Source organism: Thermobia domestica, chromosome 12 (genome assembly GCF_964235325.1).
Source record: "Thermobia domestica chromosome 12, izTheDome1.hap1.1, whole genome shotgun sequence".
Classification (NCBI taxonomy): Eukaryota; Metazoa; Arthropoda; class Insecta; order Zygentoma; family Lepismatidae; genus Thermobia; species Thermobia domestica.
The window spans coordinates 9,056,403-9,077,122 of NC_137465.1; the positions used below are offsets into that span (position 1 = coordinate 9,056,403).

At 34.5% G+C, this 20,720-nt stretch overlaps 1 protein-coding gene across 2 annotated transcripts in view; it reads right to left on the minus strand.

Moving 5' to 3' along the window:
- Positions 1–20,720, minus strand: part of LOC145666322 (uncharacterized) — a 31,839-nt gene that overhangs the window by 10,781 nt on the left and 338 nt on the right. The window contains exons 1-3 of one of the 2 annotated variants that reach the window (XM_081733424.1): positions 20,296–20,709; positions 11,286–11,452; positions 3,647–3,848 (exon numbers count right to left, since the gene is read on the minus strand). In XM_081733424.1, coding sequence (XP_081589550.1) covers positions 3,647–3,848; positions 11,286–11,451 — 368 coding nt within the window. In that variant the 5' untranslated portion in view covers position 11,452; positions 20,296–20,709. Of the gene's footprint in view, positions 1–3,646; positions 3,849–11,285; positions 11,453–20,295; positions 20,710–20,720 lie in introns of those variants that run through there. The other variant, XM_081733423.1, reaches the window with a different exon arrangement.

The following is a 20,720-nucleotide window of genomic DNA, read 5'->3' on the forward strand; positions in this document are numbered from 1 at the left end:
CTACTTTTTATCATCATACACTGAAAATGCAGATATAATTAGTGGCCACCTGTTACTATTTAGTACCAAAATGTTAATCATTCTCTTAGGTATTGATCAGCACCAATATCATTTCTCCGTGACTTAGGTTCCCGAAATAATAATAATTTTTTACTGCATACTGGAAATTACAGACAGAACTGCCCACTTACAATATCCATACAAATAACAAGCAAATAACAAAAATAAACATAATACATTATAAAATACAAACGATACATGCACAGAAAAGGAAAAAATCATGCATAAAATAAACATGCTGTTATATAAAAGAAAATAATACCCTCAGCTGATAATGAAATGATTATATAACTGTCTTTATATATTACTAAAATTATGATCAAAAATGTCAATAACACTGGCAAAATCATTGGCTACTGATAAAATTTTATACAAAGGAACACCATTGAGAAACTGAATGGGTTTAAATATTTTCGGATTTCTTATATGATAACTGGTTGTATACAGAGTTATTATTGATAACAAATTCAAATTACCGTGAAGAGTTGAATGTAGCATTTTAGGATCCAAAATAATCCTTCTTTCAGACAACCTTAACATACCTAAGAACATCCTAACTTCATCCAAAGACATACCTTCATAACACTTAAACTTCCAGCGTAGCCAAGCAAGAAAAAGATTTTGAATTGTCTCGAAAGTAGTAGATATATAATCTATATTTTTATGCCATATGATGAACAATATTCAAGATGACTTCTAACATTAGAATAATAAGAATAAGGCATGTTTTAACAGACTTAAAATCTTTGGACATCCATTTAAGAATTCCAAGATTCCTTCTCGCTTTGGAAGTTATATTCTCAAGAAGAAGATGATGATGATGATTGATGATGGTGATGATGATGATGTTGATATTGTAATAATAATAATAATAATAATAATAATAATAATAATAATAATAATAATAATAATAATAATAATAATAATAATAATAATAATAATAATAATAATAATGTTTGAAGTATGTTTATGGAAGCAAAGAGCATTACAGCCAGAGGTGCTCCTAAGAAAAAAAAGTTTTTACAAGCATACGGCGCATGCAAATAGAATTAACAACAAACAACTGATTATACAAAAATAGATGAAATGGATAAAATATTAGTTCAGAAAAATAACATAAAAACATGCAGTATTTGTTACAAACAGGAAAATACAAAAATAACCATAGTAATAAAAAGCATAATTAACATGCATATAAAAAAGGTATACCATATAGGATAAGTATACAATGTAAAATTCAAAAATAGATTATTATTAACCATATAGTTGTAACAGTTTACAAAATATTAAAGGAGAGAAAAAGTTCAAGAAGACACTATGTAACTGTTAATACAGTATGAAAATAAATATTTCTAAGTTAAACACTTAAGGTAAAATACACTGATTCGTAAGGCCAGTAATAATGACGAAAATAAAATAAGCATAAAAAAACTCATATGACAAATAAAAAATCCATGAGCAAGTTAAAAAAAAATAAAAATGCAGTATACATAGTAAAGAAGGAATTAAGCATAGAAGAAAAGAAAAGGATAGGAAAATGAAGACGAGAGAACAATAAAAAACCTAACAAAACATAAAAGAATCTATGAAATGGCACCTTATAAACTTTACAAAATGACCTCCAGAAATATAATAAAAATAAGAAACAAACATGTGTATCTGTTCAGGATTAAAGAGGTTCTTACAATTTGATTAATAAAAATACAATATATACATATAAAACAAATCCATCCAGTATTTAGAAAAACACAAAACAAAATTAAGAGAATCAGTTGCAAGCCTAAAACTACTACGACATTTCATAGTTTATTTAAAAAATAATTCACGCACCTTCTTCAAATTCTTATGAAACAAATCAAGAACCGGATAAAAGTTATTAGCTGTTTCTATACTTTTATATATAGAAGACCTAATTAGATATTTTCTAATAAACGGAACAAATTTCCTAATATTTCTGTGAGGAATTTTTAAGGAGAAAAAGTTCTCCAGAACAAAATCTCCATACAGAATTACGTGAAACAATTTCAAGTCAAAGAGCTGACGCCTGTCAGGCAGAGGGATAAGATTAAGATCCGTTCTTATGTCTGACAAGCTCGCCTCTCCTTTTTCTTTTAACTTTCATTTTAACCAGGGTAGGAATGAATTTTGAACTGATTCAATTGAAGAACTAAAATATTTTGCTTCACTGTTCCAAATTACCGTACAATATTCAAGATGAGATCTAACATTGCACATATAGAGAATTTTGCAGGTGTTAATATTTGTAAAATTTCGACATAATTTAATCATTGTTAAATTCCTCCTAGCTTTGGAGAGAACAACCTGAAGATTTTTCTGAAAAAGCAATTTTTCATCTCAGATTACTCCTAAATCTCTAACATGCTTAACGAATTGGGTATGTTGATTTCCTATCCTGTATTTGTAGATGAAAGGGTTAGTTTTCCTCGAAAATGTTATTCCTTGCGTTTTGTTAAAGTTCAGGGGTACGGAAGTCTCTTCGGACCATTTAACTATGATATCTATATTTTTTGCAAAGTATCTTAATTTTGTTTGGACTTAATTTAACTGAAAATTTTAATATCATCAGCATATAACAGATATTTACAAGTTAAATCAACACAAATGTCATTAATATACAGCAAAAACAATAGAGGATCTAGATTAGAACCCATGATTAGATTATTATTATTATTATTATTATTATTATTATTATTATTATTATTATTATTAAGTATTCTGACTTTTGGCAGGTCCTGGGACTAAGGAGTTTTTCTTTTTCTTGATTTTAATTTTGGGCCTGGAAATGTTTCTTCCACGTTTCTCGATTTTCAGCTTCCTCTTTCATCTCCCAATATTTTCTTCTATTTTTCAAATCATCGATCACTTGTTCTTCTTCTTCCTATTCCTCGTTTTTCTTCCAGCTTTCCTTCTATGGCGGTATGAAGAAGACAATTTCTTCGTAAGATGTGTCCAATCCAATTGGCTATCCTAAGAAGGATGGTGGCTACAAGCATCCTCTTCTTTCCTATCCGTTTTAAAACATCTTCGTGTGTTATTCTTTCTGTTCATTTTATCTTCTTCATCTTCTTTAACGCCATATTTCGAAGCTCTAATATTTCTTCTCTAACTTCCGTAATGTCCAAGTCTCTGCACCATACAATCCAATGCTCCATATATAGCACTTGACCAACTTCTTCTTAAGTCCAATATTAAAGGTGCTAGTTAAGAGTGACCTTTTCTTGTTGAATGCTTCTTTAGCTATGGCAATTCTTGACCTGATCTCTTTGGTGCAGTGAGCGTCTTTCGTCAAAATACTTTCCAGACATTTGAAATGATCAACTTTTTCGAGTACTCTTTCTCTCTGACCCGTAAAGGCGCATTTCCTTAAATTTCCCGACATCGGAACTTTTTTGGCCGATATCTCAGGAACAGTAAGAGTGACACGAAAAATTCCATCACTTCTTTTAGATGCTCAATCGAATGGAGGGATCAAAATTGAAAAATTCGCAAATAACAGACTGATACACACACAGAGACATAAATAATTCAGTAACGAAATTTAAAGTCCGTTGATAATTATACTTACTTGTGATATGTTTGAAAAAGGTCGGCAGTCTGGAAATTTTCGCCTGGAGGTACACTCAGAGTACCTAGTAAAAACTGACGCATAACTTGTACTTGTGTTACTCTCTTAAGAATCATTTCTCTTACCAAACGAAGTCCCACAATGTCATCAGTTTCATCGGCCACTTCTTGACTTTTTTCCAAATCTATTTCCTCTGTTTGATCTAGTGGTGGAAAACAAGAAAGAAAAAAATTATGTATATATATCAATTAGAAAATATTACATAACCTATAATTTGCCATAACAATCTAAACACAGTTTCAACTAGGATTTCCGGTGTACAGCTAATCTTTTATTTTACCGTTATTCCTATATATATATATATATAGCTGAAATACCCATTCTTCGCATAGATAAGGTAAAATATCCGTGTAAACAAACAGAACAACGAAAGAAAAAATATCGGTCATTTTCTACTACTTTTTGTACATGTCCCGGTAAACGCCCCCTGTGAAACCCCTAGATCGAATTAAAAAAAAAAAAATACCTCTTGTCCCCAGCCGATGGGGGCTGTATTTGGAAGTCAACGCCTGTGGGAGTATTACCATTCATCTCAGCGACCACGAGAACTATGTATTATACACTAATATCCATCATTTTGGATTATTTTTACATGTCTCTGTATACCTCCCTCTGGTGAACCGAGTCCGCAGCCGAATGGGGTGAATTTGGTGCGATCGGAATTTCATCATTGATCTGAGCGACCGCGAAAACTATGAATTCGACACTAATATTGGTCATTTTCTACTACTTTTACATGTCCCGGTAAACGCTCCCCTGGTTCAGATTTTGAAAAAGCTTCGTCTTGGTCTGGGGCCTGGACCAAGGTACCCGTGACCAAAATTTGGTAACTCTTGGTCTACTCGTCTGGTCCCCAGGCCGCACACAGACAGACACACAAACACACAAACTCTTTATTTTATTTATATTAGATACAGTATATATATATATATATATAGTGAAACACTGACCTAAAATAACGAATACTTCGATTCAAGGGAAAGTTGAAATTTGAAAATTGATACGATTGTAACTTTTCAGGACTAACTCACAGGAAAGTTGCCAAAAGTATATATTTTAATTTTTAGGTGGTCTAAAGGGGGGATGAAGGAATTCCCAATGCTACTGAAATGGGCTTTTTCTTGGACCTATAATCTCATGTTTTAGGTGCTAGGAATTGGAATAATAACTTAAAATTCGGTATACTTGTGCATTTTGGTTAGTGTTATCTAAGTAAATCAGCCAAAATAAAAATTTCCAACTTTACAATAGTTTTATGTGGAACTGAAATATGTTTTCCCTGTTATTTATATGGGATATATTCTACAGCGCAAAATGTTTAGGCCTTTGGGCAGGATTAGAATGAAGTTCGGCATGATTGTAACCTTCTAGGACTAAACCACGGGAAAATTGCCAAAAGTGAACATTTTTAATTTTTAGGGGGCCTAAAGAGGGGATGTAGGAATCTCCCATGTTAATTAAATAGGTATTTTCTTGGGATACAAAATTTTATCTTTTAGGTAGTTAAAATAGAAAAAGAAACATGAAATTCGGTAGAACTGTAGGTTTAAGAAGTGCGAGGTCGTAGGCCAAGTAAACGCGGGGGTCTTGGGGCGAAGCTCCCAGCTGGCCAAATTCAGGAAATGTTAAGAGCAAATGCACGAAATTCACTCTTGATGCAAACGCGAGGGTCTGGGGGGCGGGATCCCCACCTGGCCAAAGGCTAGTTATTATATACAACTCAATACTTTAATTGTACGCCATTTACATTCTATAGTATACAGATGTCATGTACACACATTTCGATTAACAGTGAAGGACCTCCACGCTAAAAATAGCGCGTTATTGTGCTGAAAACTTATTACAAATGTAGGGGAAGTTTTCGCAAATCGCATGGCGACCACAATTGACACACTGACGACATGCGACTTGACGCTGTGCAACTTATTTCTTTAACAACATATAACACTATACAACACTGGATATCTTTCCTGAAAATTATTAGGTGATTCGGGAAGCTTTTTTTTCTTTTTCCTGCTGAATTCCAAAATGATATTAGTTTTTCTGTGTCAGGTCTCAATTTTTGAAGAAAGGAAAAAAAAAAAAAAAAAACGAAAAATGTAACTGAAACTTTCAATTTACTGGAACTAGTTTGGAAAAGTATTTTTAAAAAAAGTTCCCTGATAATAATAATGTTGGTCATATAATAACTTGAAGATGCTCTAGGATGCATATTTAACATAGAAAAGAATATCATCTTGCGTTCGGTTCTTTTGCATTTCTGTTAAGACTTAATTTATAATATTTCGGCCCACGCTGAGACGATGATCGCGAAAGCTCCTACTCCAAACTGGAAGAAACCACTGAGATATTATGTAGTTTTTTAGCCTTGTAATAACTAAACACTACAAGTGTTCACACGAACTATGTCCGTAAATATTTTAGGTTTAAAATATAGTCTTGGGAAAATTTGTCTTGTTTAGATATTATCATTTCTCATTATTTGTTTCACTGTGTCACTTTTCCCTTAGAATGATTTGTTTCTCTCTGTTTACCTATATACAAAATTTATTTTAGTTATGCAAATGATATTCATATCTTTCTTTTACAGGTTTTTCACAAGGTAGCTATAGGTGCTTGTTGAGTGCAGAACACTGTTGCTAGAGGATGTGATGTGTAACTTTTAACAAATTAAATAAAACCCTATTTACAAGGTACAAATTGAGAATAAAATTTATTTTGTTCTTGATATGTTTAATTCTTGATAATACAATTTCATCGGTGGCCTAAATTTCTCTCGTTTACATTAAGTTTAGGATTTCTTGTCCTAATGAAAAGGATTCAAACATATTTCTGTCTACGTCGTTGGAGTATGAGTGTAGGACGTCAATTCTATTGATGACGCATCCTGATTCTTACAAATGCTTTGAAACTTCTGCCATGAAGTTTCCACTCCTCTTACATCCCTGATGTGTTCTTTCACCCTCGTCGAGATGTTCCTTTTTGTCACCCCTATGTAAAACACACACGTACAAGAAGCTGAATAAATTTCAGGTAATGTTAATTTATCCCTATAATAACTTTTATATTCCGAAAAAAAAATTCAAAACTTGTTTCAGATTTCATCGAAAATTGAATTCCAAAAGAGTAGCCAATTTCCGTATTTTTTCAAAACTCCCGAGTAATGTGGTAATGAAACTCACTTGGTGTCCATTTTTGTTTTATTGACCGGATTGATGTATATTTGCGTCATTTTCTTTTTAAATTTTGGGATATGTAGTTATCAAATCCGTTCTTCTTTCCTAGAGTATATGATTTTTAAATGTTATTCCAAACTTTTTTTCCTTCTGTGATGTATCTAAATATCCCCCAAAAAGAAATTCTTCCAAATATTAGCTTTAATGAGATGTGAATGTGCTAAGTATTTATGGACAAACATTCCCGAGGCAATTTGTGGAGGGGCCGCGGTGGCTCAGTGGTAGAGCGTTCACCTCTGGTGCTTGGGGTCCCGGGTTCGATCCCAGCCCCCGCCAAGTGAACTTTGTGGTGGACAAACATCGTGTGCGTGGATTTTCTCGGGGTTCTCCCGTTTCCTCCCACTTTCTTCATTCATTTCTCATAATCACCGTCTCCTTTAGCCTAACCGGCATAACCGTGGGACGTAAAACTCAAAGATTTCATTTCATTTCATTTTGCAATTTGTGGACTGACTATAATATCCGTGCTAAATGCCAAAATGAAAATGCTGAGTAAAAAGTCCCGATTTTACTTCAGAACTGGTAGAACATAGACCCACGCACATTCTTCTGACGATTATTTGAACTGCTTCTGCAGTTAATACTAGATGGCCCGATTTTAACTGAGCAGTGTTTGGTACATAGGCCACATTTTGGCATTAAACCGAACTTTTTCATTTTTGGCACTTAGCACGAATTTTATTTTCAGCCTATATTTTTGTTTCCTGTATACAGACAAGCAGAACTTGTTATTTTTGCGTTGTATGTGAATGTCTAGAAAATTTAGTCCGTCGCTGTTTTTTTTTTTTTTTTTTTTTTTTCCTCAGTGAATTTGATGTTTTTATAAATGTTGAATTCAGAGACTAAATCTGCTAATATGTCTTCCTCTTTGTAAATAACTGAAGAGTCATCAACATAACGGAAATACCTGATGAATTTATACTTCTCTTTTTGTAAAAATCTTCGTTTCATAATGATCCATAACATATTGGCCAAGAAAGGAGGAGGAAGGCGTAACATGTTGCCCATTATTAATTTCTTCCTTTTTGTATATATTACTTTCAAATTGAAAGTAATTATTGTTCAAACAACATTGTAATAATTTAGTAATTTCATAAATTATCAGATTTGAAACTATTTTTCCTTCATTTTTATTCAGTGCATAGGAAGGCAAAATTAATTGAAACAGAATTGTACAATCCGCGGCAAAAAACCTGCAACATAAGCATATAAGATTATTGTGAAATGACGAAGTCTTTTGCTCCAAAATAAGTGTGCACGGGAGGAGGCCGAGGTTTATCCTGGCGTGATTCGTTCCACTTAGACATTATGTTCATTCCCTGTGCTGTTAGGCGTAGTTTCACAATAAACTTACACCCTCATGTTGCAGGTTTTTTGCCGCGGATTGTACATGTCCGTGACGTCCATAGGTGCTAAATCTAGCTGGTTTGCTTTGACGGGAGATTTTATGTCCACTGGAACTTCCAAGATGTTTTTGATTCAATATTTAAATTTTTTAATACTACTAGCTGAACCTGCGCTCTCTACACAGCGCATCATTCACATATGAGCATGAATCTCCTTGTCATTCCTCACAACATATGTACATGTCCCTTTACAGACACAAGTGAAAGACGTCTTGATAAAAATCGGCAAGGGGTAACATAAAGGGGAGATTTATTATTATTATTATTCTCAATATCTCGCACTGTTTGCAAGATTGAATCTGCTTCCAGTTGAAGCTTCTAATTCACGTATCGGTATGATTAGTGTTTTCTTTCTTCTTGCATGCAGTACATAGTAAGCAAATACATTACATACACAATTAATTATGATGTCGGTGATATATGGTGTTCATTGGGCAAAGTACTCCAAACAATAGAGATTCATCTTAGCCTGAAAAAGTGGCTATCCTTCGGTTTTCATTATCATTTGACCACGAAACAAACGCCTGAGAGATATACAACCCCTACATACAGCTATGTTGTCTTGGAATGGATAGCTCATAGGGTATGATGCTTTACTTTTTAAAAACACTTTCAGTGTACTCCTAAAAAAATGCAATAAAATACAACGGCCATGTTTGTTAAATATTCAATTAGAACTGGACAATCTACACAAAATTTGGAATCGACCAGCGAAAACGGCAGGTTTATAGCACTTGTGGTTTTCGAGATCTCACTGTCGAAAGGATTGGAGACAAACATATAAACTTAGCACTTTAATATATAGACTAGCTGAACCTGCGCTCTCAACACAGCGCATCATTCACATATGAGCGTGAATCTACTTGTCATTCCTTACATCTGTACATGTCCCTTTACAGACACAAGTGAAGGACGTCTTGATAAAAATTGGCAAGGGGTATCATGATGTTGACATTTTTTAATTTTTTTTCAATATCACGCACCGTTTGCAAGACTTGAGCGTACTTCCGGTTGGAGTTTCTAATTCATGTATGATCAGTGTTTTCTTTCTTGTTGCATGCAATATGTAATAAGCAAATACATTACATATACAATTAATCATAATGTCAGTGATATATGGTGCTCATTGGGCAAAAACACTCCAAACAATCATGTTAGACTGGAGAAATGGTTATCCTTCAATTTTCATTATCATTTGGGCATGAAACAAACGCTTGAGAGATATACTATTCCCGTATACAATTATGTGGTGTTGGAATGTATAACTCGTAGGATATGTTGATTTACTTTCTTTAAATGTCAACACTTCCACTTTACTCCTAAAAAATGTAATAAACAAATAACGGCCATGTTTTTTAAATGTTTAAGTAGAACTGGATAATTTACACAAAATTTGGAATTGACCAGTGAAAACGGCACGTTTCTAGCACTTATGGTTTTTGAGATATCATTGCCGAAAGGATTGGAGACAAACATATAAACCTAGCATTTTAATATATAGATTAGAAATGAATTTAGACAATTATTTGATGATCTTATAGGAAGTTCCCGCCAAAGTCAATTTGTGAATTTTCGGAAATACGAATATGAACGTCAAAGATAGTGTGTCGATTTGAAGAAAGTAAAATGAAATCTTTGAGTTTTACGACTCACAGTTATGTCGTAGGGCTAAAGGAGACAATGATGATGAGAAATGAATGACACAGTGGAATGAAGAAAGTAGGAGGAAACCGGAGAATTCTGAGAAAATTCATGTACACAGTGTTTATCCACCACAAAGTCCACTTAGCGCGAACTGGGATCGACCCAGGGACCCCAAGCACTAGAGGTGAAAGCTCTACCACTACGCTACCGCGACCCCGCTCAATTTGAAGAGGTTTGGCTGTGGTTGTGTGAATAATCCATTTTATCTCCAAAATTACGTTTGCCTTCCTAATTAATTCGTTTCAGGGATGTGCAGTAAACGTTTTGTTGAGAAAATTAAGAATATTCCCGCTTCACTGGGTGAACAACGAGATGGTATTTTTCAATATTTAGGCCCTGGCCGATGTCTTTCAAAATTTTATTTCCCATTGTTAACATGCTCAGTGTAATATATGTATCTCAATCTTAGCTAATACATAAATTAATAAAATCAGAAGAAGAGATCGAAATCAAACATATACCTTAGATTCTTTTATGTGTTAGTCTTAGTTACTATTTAACAATACTATGTACGAAGAAAATCACGTAAAATATAAAACAAGACTAAAATTAAAAATAATAATAATAATAACTAAGTACCTACACCTATTAATACTTTTCTTTATCCTCTTTTTTACTATAGTATTCAAAATCACTTAGTTTCTACTTACTTTCAAGAAATTTAGACCGTTTCTCTGTGTCTACTTTCAAGAACTTTAGACTGTTTCTCTTACTTTCTACTTACTTTCAAGATATTTAGAACGTTTCTCCCAGTTTCTACCTATTTTTAAGAAATTTGTATCGTTTCCCTTAATTTTTACTTTCTTTCAAGAAATTCTCTTAGTTTCTACTTACTTTTATGAAATTTACACCGTTTCTCTTAGTTTCTACTTAATTTCAAGATACTTAGAACGTTTCTCCTAGTTTCTACATATTTTCAAGAAATTTGTACTGTTTCTCTTAGTTTCTACTTTCTTTCAAGAAATTTTGACCGTTTCTCTTAGTTTCTAACTTACTTTTAAGAAATTTATATTGTTTCTCTTAGTTTCCACTTACTTTAAGAAAATTTGGAACGTTTCTTGTAGTTTCTACTTACTTTCAAGAAATTTACAGTATCTCTTAGTTTCTACTTACTTTCATGAAATTTACACCGTTTCTCTTAGTTTCTACTTACTTTCAAGAAATTTAGACTGTTTCTCTTAGTTTCTACTTACTTTCATGAAATTTACACCGTTTCTCTTAATTTCTACTTACTTTCAAGAAATTTAGACCGTTTCTCTAACTCCAGAGCTCTATTGAAGGTCAGAGTTTTCTTCAATGAGTTTAACTTAGATAGCAGCTCATTTTCAAGCAAGTCACTGTTTCTCTCATCATCACTTTCAACCTCCATTTCAGAATCCAATGGCTGTTCCTCATCCATACTAAAAGATACAAAATACACGAAATTAACTCAAATTGAAATGTCTTGGTTCGTGTAAACTTTATTTGAGGATTATTCGTAGTGGACTATGAATTTACTTATTTATTCTTTATGAACTTCAAGTAAACTAAAACACCTACAGTTGGAGAAAGATACATCCAAACTTTTGTCAAAATCAGACAGATTTTAGGAGAGTTATAGTAGAACAGACCCATAAACAGACAAATTGGGGGTCTTAAGTCAAATGGTAGACCTTCCTACAACTTCAATAAAAATAAAGTTGTGGAGCACAAAAGATAATCATATTGTATTACCTATTAATATTGGCATTCGTATTCTAGTTACTGCTGCAGACGTCCTTCAGCAAGTCAAGTTTATTTAAAGTTTAACAGTCAAGCTATTATCTGTATCGGATATTTGCAACATGAACCAGTTTTAGTACTATTCCTTTTTATGGGGGCACAGTTCTATAAAATTTACGGATGAAACATGAATAACGATTTGGAATGAGGAAAATATCCTCGCTGCGCGTCAAAGAACCGTTATGTGACATTTTTCTCGAAAATCAGTTATGCCATGCAAATAAACCTGAAAGCTGTAATGCAACGTCCCTTATAATGTGATAAGTAAATATCCAATTGTTTTGCCACAACAGTGTAAAAAATAATAGATTGAAATTAAAGCTTCAAGTTCTTATCACATGCGTGTTGACTAATGTATACAAATTCTCTATGTGCTTATAAAGACGCAAAAGGTAAACCGACATGTGCTACGTAAACACAAAATTAATAATATAATATTGTAGAACCAAGCTACACCAATGTCCAGAGTATAATATACGTAGAACCAATTTTATTATATTTTTCAAGCGTTTCCATGTCTATTTGGCAATATTTTAAGTGGTTGGAATAGTTTTTGTTTTATAGCCGTCACCAGGTTATAGAAGTATTTTTTGTGGACACCCTGTATATTTCGTCAATTCAGTAATTATTTTCCGATTTATACTTTATTCTGCGACGCACATAACTTCTTTCTTTGATGGGAACTGCTTTTCTTCCCATGCAACAGGACAAAGGAGTCTTTTATCGTTCACTCATATATATCTAAAACGTTGCTTTGTGGTGAGAATATTTTAGTGAGCGACAAAGGTTCTCAGTGTTTCTTCCTTACACATTAATATGCAAAAACTATGTTCTATAGTTATTTGGAACTGAATCAAGTATAGTTTTCAATCATTTATGGAAATATTGAACACCAGGTGTCTGAGCACAAGAACGACGACAGGCACATCGCTTTACCAGTTCATTATCTAAACGTTTCCACACTCAAGTTATCGCAATGTCTCGTGCGTCGTGGCCAGTGGACTAAAATTAACGTTATTTCTTTTTCTTTTATATTCGATTTGCATGTACATACAGGTGATTTTACCTGAGTGCTTTTGACAGGCGATTAGTGCAGCTCGTATCTCGAACCTCTGAGTTCGAGGAGTGTTACTCCGTATTTTAAGGCAACAACCCCGTACGTCGCATCGGGCGTCGAGCATAATGTTGTGCTAAGGGCCATACGTTATTAGCTAGTCAAGGACCTAGTTATGGCTAGCCCCAATCAGTGAAGTCCCAGGTTCACATACCTAGTGTGTATCAGTTATAAACGCGCCCTCCCAACATTCTCATTCCATTTTGGTGATTGTCTACATTCTCTTGACGGAGACTAACGTTGACTTCTATGGATTTGTTCAGCACTAACAAGCTACTTTGTGGGATCATCCCGATGATGCTCCCACAGTCCTAATCACCCATGTGCATTAACGGTGAGAAAAGTATCTATAGTGAGAACCCAATCGTAATCTTCCACACAGATATATAAAAGTGATAAAGGGCTATAGTGTAGTGAAAAAGCGAAGTCTGATTTTATTAGTAAAAATAATTATACATATTCAGTGTTGAGTGTTGGGATTGTTTCTCTAATACGTTATTTTTTAATAGTATATCAATAAATAAGCATTGTGTCGTTTAATCAAGTGTGTTTTGGTTGTATGTATGAATAGTGTTTGTGTGCGTTGTGGTCAGAATGACCATCTGATCATCCGTGAAGTTTCTTTAATATATAAGCGCAAAGTTGATAGCATTTCTTAAATTCGTTCATACCTCGAAGGTTTTTGATTATACTATTATCTTCAAGTATTGTAATTTTAGTTTTAAAAAAAGTCCTGTTTCTATGTTCTAAAAATTTTGGAAGTTTCCCTCCTCATGTGAACGAAATTTTGTGTAGTTATATTGTTCGGATTTTGTACCCATCGCAGTTTTGCCTGTTTTCTCTTCTATGCTAGTTTAGTGCATTCCTGGTCAAACCATGATTTGTTCCCATGTATTTCCGCGTGCCTCAATTTTTATTTTCCTGAAATTTTAATGCTATCCCTAATTTCAACCCATGTATCCTGAACACTAGTGCGCTCCAAACCTAAAACCGAGAATCTACTGGATACTTCAATCTGATAGTCTCCTCTCACCTGGTTCTCCTCTAATTTCTTTAAATTAAATCTCTCCGTTTTCAGATGTTGCATATTTCTTTTAATTAAATATAATATCTCTCTTATCATAACTACTAACAAGTAGTGATCAGTGTCACAGTCAGCTCTTCTGAACGACCGAGCATCAATTATGCTACACTTCCTATACCTATTAAAACGTGATAAATTCGATTATACAGGGTGTCTACTAAGTTTCATTTTCATAAAATTCCAGTATATTTCCAGTAAAACTATTTAATATTAACAAATTCCAGTACGTAATATAATGATTTCTTAAGTTCTTGATAAACAGGTTTGATAAGTATACTCTTGATAAACAGGTTTCTAATTGTTTTACCATCAAAAGAAACCCACTTTATTTTTAATAAATTTAGTTAGCCTTTATTTTTATAAATACAATGATTTTTTAAAAGTTTTTGAAAGATCTTCCCAACTCCCGTCAAAGCCCTCCAATTCACCCACTGCTTTAAATATTTAATTAGAAAATGTACACAACTCTTGCTTTGGAAAAATTTACAATCTCAATGGATACAAAATTGTTTCTAAGACTATTACAACAATTATAAAAAAGTATAGTTGACAGATTACACGGTTTCATGATTTTTCCAGTATATGGATCAAAATTCCTGTATATTTCCAGTATCAGTAGACACCCTGTTATATGTCATATATCTGGTAAGATCAGAGTATACTTATGAAGGTCACGATGTGGGAATTTTGTACTCTTCACATGTTTTTGAATGTTGCAAGGTTCACGAGTCTAACACCGTTGTCATTACTTTCCTTATGCAGACTTTCATTCCCTATAATCAGTTTGAAAATATCCTCTCGACCTACCTTCACATTGAAATACCCGTAATAGAATTTTCAAATGATGTCGTAGGAGTTGGTCAAATACCAGTTCTACTTCTTCGTAGAAACGTTTTTATATAGTCATCCGTATCTTCTGTTGGGACATGGCACTTAAAGCAATAATATCACACCACCGACCCGTAAGAGTAATAAAAGGAAGTCTATCATTAACAAATTCAACCCATTTAATATCTAATATTATTCGTTTATGAACAAAAAACCCAGTTTCTGGTTGGTGATTTTTATTTCCTTTCCTGTAAAATTTCCGGACTTCACTGTTCCTTTCCTTCCCATCTAACTTCCTGAACTCCTAGATCCATCCTGTATTTCTCGAACTCAAGAGTTACGGATTTTAACGCGCCTACCATATAAAGACTTCTTATATTCCATGTTCCAAATTTCACGTTCATCTTACATTGCTGAGGTCGTGCCAAGTTACCAGTCCTGGTCCGAGGCTTTTGTACGGTAAGTGTTTCCAACATTTTTTTTTACAAAGCCAACCCTCTAAGCTGGAGGACAACCCCTTGTCGCCTGTCCGCGAGTGCTAATTCAATATATCCGCAGCAAACCTGTATATCTAGAGGCCTTCTCGATCCTCACCCTACGGAAACGCCATGCGGTAGTGACCGGAACACACATTACACGGCCTCAACGACCATAATAACGGAAAATACATCATCCAAGACGTAAAGTATCTTCATATCACATATACGTTTTTCGTTATCCTCATTTATGTATATACCCACCAGCTTTGACATGCCTACTACCTATGGGCATATCCCTTCTCCACTTCTTCCTTGAGTCTCTTAGATGACATTCGAGCCTTTTAGTGGTCACCTGACACAAATTGATTAGTGTTTTTTGTAGAGATGCAAGGACTCGGAAAAAAAATCCGGCTTTTTTTTTTTTTTTTTTGGAAAAAAGCTCCGTTTTTTCTGCTGCGCTTTTTTTGCTTGGGAAAATTTTTTTTCTTTCTTCAAAATTTTGCTTTAAATTAATAAAGCAGACTTTGTTTCGCTTCTCTATAACATAAAAACTCAGAGTTTGTCCAAATGGGCCCAGCCAGAAAAAACTTGGTGGGTTTTTGAGCTTTTTGTTACTAGTATATTACTGGTACAACTAAGGTGATCACATTGAAAGTAATTTGGACTTTCCTTGTGCGAATTAGATGTTTTCACGTTAAGGTATACAACATTCAACATAAGATCTTATAAAGTTCTGTTGAATAAACAAAACAAAAAAAAACAAAAACAAAAAAAACTTTAGCTTGAGATTATTATAGAATAAATTAATGTATGGATTATACTTATAGCCTACTTGACATAAAATATGCAATTTTATATTTTAGAAAATATTTTCCGTGAATAGTGTGCTCGCCGACGCCGAGGGACGTTATCCCTCATACGTTTGACGGGTAAAGCCATAGGTGTTGGTACTACCAGTAAATATGTAGTGCATTATTAAGACTATTAGTATTATTTGTTATCCTTTATAGTAACACAAGTATTCTTCAGTAAAATTTGGTTTTCCAACAATAATAGTTTAGTTTAGTCATTTGTTACTACTCTTCAAATAAGCATTCTGTAGAATCAACACCAGCAATAGTGTAAAAATTCTTGTCAAATTCAAAAAGCTTCTGTTAACAAGACTGATCCCATACGCAGATGGAATTGGAGATTATCAGTGTGGATTTAGGCGAAACCGATCAACTATCGACCAGATATTTATCATTTGACGAATTCTCGAAAAGAAATGGGAATATATTACCCAGTACATTAACTATTCACTGACTTTAGAAAGGCTTACGACTCGCTTAGGAGAAAAATATTGTACAACATTCTTACAAAATTTGAAATACCGAAAAAGCTAGTTAGATTAATTAAAATGTGTTTAAATTAATCCCAGAGTAAAGTCCGAGTAAAAATATTCTTGTCCACGAGCTTCCACGTCGAGAATGGCCTGAAATAAGGAGATGTGTTATCGTCATTATTATTCAGCTTTGTTCCGGTGTACGTTATAAGGAAAATCAAAGATAGCAACTAGGGCCTAGAGCTGAATGGTATTCACCAGGATATGGCATATGCTGATGATGTAAATTTAATAGGGGATGATAGGAGAACAATCGAAAGAAATGCAGAGGCCTTATTAAACGCTTGCAGCGTCATTGATTTAGAAGTAAATGCAGAGAAAACTAAATACATGGAAGTTCACCGGGATCGTAATACGGCAAAGTATGGTTGCGTCAAAATATCAAATAATACTTCCGAGAAAGTGGATACTTTTAAATATCTAGGTTCAATATTACCAGACCAAAATCATACCTACGAAGAAATTAAATGTCGACTGAAATCAGGAAATTCGCGTTATTATTGAGTTCAAAGTATTTTGTCGTCCCGAATTCTTTCGAGGAATTTAAAGCTTAAAATATATAAACCGATAACCGTGCCTGTTGTTCTGTACTGTTGCGAAACAGAGTCGCTTACGCTGCGAGAAGAACGCAGACTGAAAGTATTTGAGAATAAAATCCTGAGACGAATATTTGGACCGAAGTCCAACGGGAATGGGGAATGATGGAAACTTTATAACGAAGAATTAAGTAATTTATATGGCTTACCAAACATCGTTAGGGTCATCAAGTGTAGGAGGCTCAGTTGGGCAGGTCATGTAGCCAGAATGGAAGACAGCAGGAACTCTTTCAAAGTTTTAACTGGAAATCCTATCGGAAAACGTTGAAAAGGAAGACCCAGGCGCAAATGGTAGGGCAATATTAAGATGAATCTCGCACAAATAGGAATACAGAGTAGAAATTCGATCGAATTGGGTAAGGACAGAAGTCAATGGAGTGCTTTTGTGAACGCGGCAAACCTTTGGATTCCGTAGGCCGTAGTGAGATAATACATTTAAGTTAAGCATAACTGCGCAGCAAACATGATTCAGTGGTTAGCTGTTGCCTTTCTATCGGGAAGTCCAGGATTGAGCCCCGTATCCGACCATTTTGACATACGTTTATCTTAATTCCATCTATGAATGTAGAGATAGTGCGTATACTGTGAGTCCTGGCCGACTTCGTTTCTTACCGTTTTTAAATCGTTGTTATTACTAATTACCAGCAGTGTCGGATTTGCGAAGGGGGTTAAGGTGGATATGTCTTTCGGATTGAAGCCTGTACCCCGAAATTACGGAATTTCTAAAACAAATGAAATATTAGTCATATCTTTGCTTATAAACTTCAAGCTCCCCTCAAATAAAAATTAGGAAGTTTTAGAAGAGAAAACTAAACAATAAGAAAAAATAACTCCCAAAATACTTTTCTAAATCCGACACGGATTATCAGTATAAAATGGTCCTCAACGTTGCATCCGGAAGATTATTGCTAAATATACAAACGAAACGAAATATTAGTTATGACTGTACTCATAAACTTCAAGCTCTCCCCAAATAAAAATTAGAGACTTTTAGGAAAAAAAAAAAAAGACATTAATCAGAGAAACTCCTCCCAAACTACTTTCCTAAATCTGCTACTGATTATTTCTATAAAATGGTATTCAAGGTTGTATTCGGAAGATCATTGCTAAATCATTGCACAGCTATAGTATAACAGAAATGTGGAAGTACGCTCTGACGGATATATTGAAAAACGTACGCTCTAATGGATATATTGAAAAACATGTTTAATTATGTGCTAGAAGAGTACTATGCTCTAAGAAATGAAACTCGGATGACTAGAAATGAAATGATCTAGAGAAGAAAAAATGTTAAAATAGCCTCTAAAATTGCCCTCAAATACTACGTACTTTATGTTTACTTTTATTCATAAAACATGTGCTCCATTCATCATGATAGTGAATTCCAGAGCGAAATATGGCATTTAGGTCATGATATCTTATTTAACTATAAAGTATACCGTAAGAAAGCTATTTAGAGAGAAAAATCCTGAAAATAAAAAAAAGTCAAAATTTCCAAAATTCCCGTTTTCCCAAAAAAGCCGGATTTATTTTTTCTTTCTCTAGTCTTTTGCAGAGTGGTTTTATGGCATACGTATATTTAATTCCTGCTAAAGAGAAACTGCACCGAGGAATGCAAGCACACATTCCAATAATGATAGTCTAAGGCACAGATAGTAGATTTACTGTAAACGAAGTAGGCTATATATGCAGTGAATTTCCTTGCACGTATATATGCTTCCACAAGCAAGCTATAATAAAAGGAAGTGCTATAGAAAGACATGCACACAGTGGTCATGTGTAACCATAGAAATATCGCTAAGCGTTGAACACACAAACCATTTGATTTTATGGGGTAACTTCCGCAGATAGAGGCCCCGAAATACAAAATTTATGGGAAAATGAACAGAATCAAACGAAATGTTAGCATAATAAGAAGAAAAAAATGAAGGGCAGAATTTACAATCTTCCCCAACTCGTTTCATGGCTGCAGAACCGATTACCTTGTTTTTGCCTAAATCGTGATAAAGGTAGAAAACAATGAGCCCTGCGGGACTTCTAATCTCCTTCGCTCGCTCAGCTATATCTTATAAGGTAACATTGGAGATCTTTTATGTGCACGATTAGGGGAGAAATAAAAATATACCGACAGTGAATTTTTATCATTAAAGAAATAACAAAGAAGTAGTAATATAACAACGAAAAGAGGATCATGTGGATCTTATCCGGGGTCGCCATCTGCGGCAATCCAGTCGCTTTTATGCTACCCCAAGCGTGCAGGTGTAGTTTTGGCGCAACACTAGAAATAATCGTTGAAAAATTGTAATTCTTTTACTAATTTACTCCTTATTGTCTCATAAAAGATTTGCGCTCGGCAACATGAAAATATCTCACTTCGGCATAGATAAAATTCAAGGGGGCCACCAGAGATGATTGTTGAAAAATTACAATCCTTTTTTGATTTTCGTATACATACGGTTTCCGAATGTACGGCATAAGAAATGAAACGAAATGTTTAAGTTTTACGTCCCATGGTTATGCCGGCTAAAGCAGACGGTGATGAGAGATGAAGGAAATGGTTGAATGAAGAAAGTGGGAAGAAACCGAAGAACCCCTAGAAAACCCACGCACACGATGTTTGTCCAGCACAAAGCTCACTCGGCGGGAGCAGTGTTTGAACCCGGTACCCCAAACAACAAGAGGTGAACGCCCTACCACTAAGCCACTGCGGCACACTGTACGGCATAAGAACTACATTGCAAAAGCACAAGCCAACCTGTGCTAGATGGCTACTAAAAACCACGAATGCCATTCAACCGAGCCAGGGTAGGGCGAACGTGGTGGGCCAGCGTGGTCGGCACATTAGCGATGGTGGGTATACGCGTAAGGGAGGAGAGTCAAAAAGAGGATTTTAGCAAATAATGCATTAGCGAGTTTCAATAGTCCTTGTCAGGGCTTTACACTAGTACACTGTGCAGAAATACACCGCTGGCGGAAATTAACATGCAATAGGCTTACCTTTCATATGCACTCACTTATTTTATCCACCGTAGAGCACTTATAATGATTTCAACACTTGTAAACTTGAAATATGGCTGTATTACTTTTTATAAAATTTTCTCGCCTGCAGAAATGTTCTATATGAATATATCTTTTCATACGAAGTATTCAATTTCACCTGTAAGTGTTCCCAAATGTGATGCGCAAAAACTACACAAGCACCACACGAAGTGTATTTCTATTATCCTCGTTTATGCGATACAGACCATTGCTGACGTGTCTTCTCTCTACGAACGCACTCTTCGGCCACTCTAGGACTAACTCAGTTTGATAGCATTCGAGCTTTATGCTCTATAATTTTTATGCTATTTATGCACACTGTATATATACTCAGCCCTTCTTAAGTGAATCTGCATGTATTAACGCAACACTACCAAGATAGA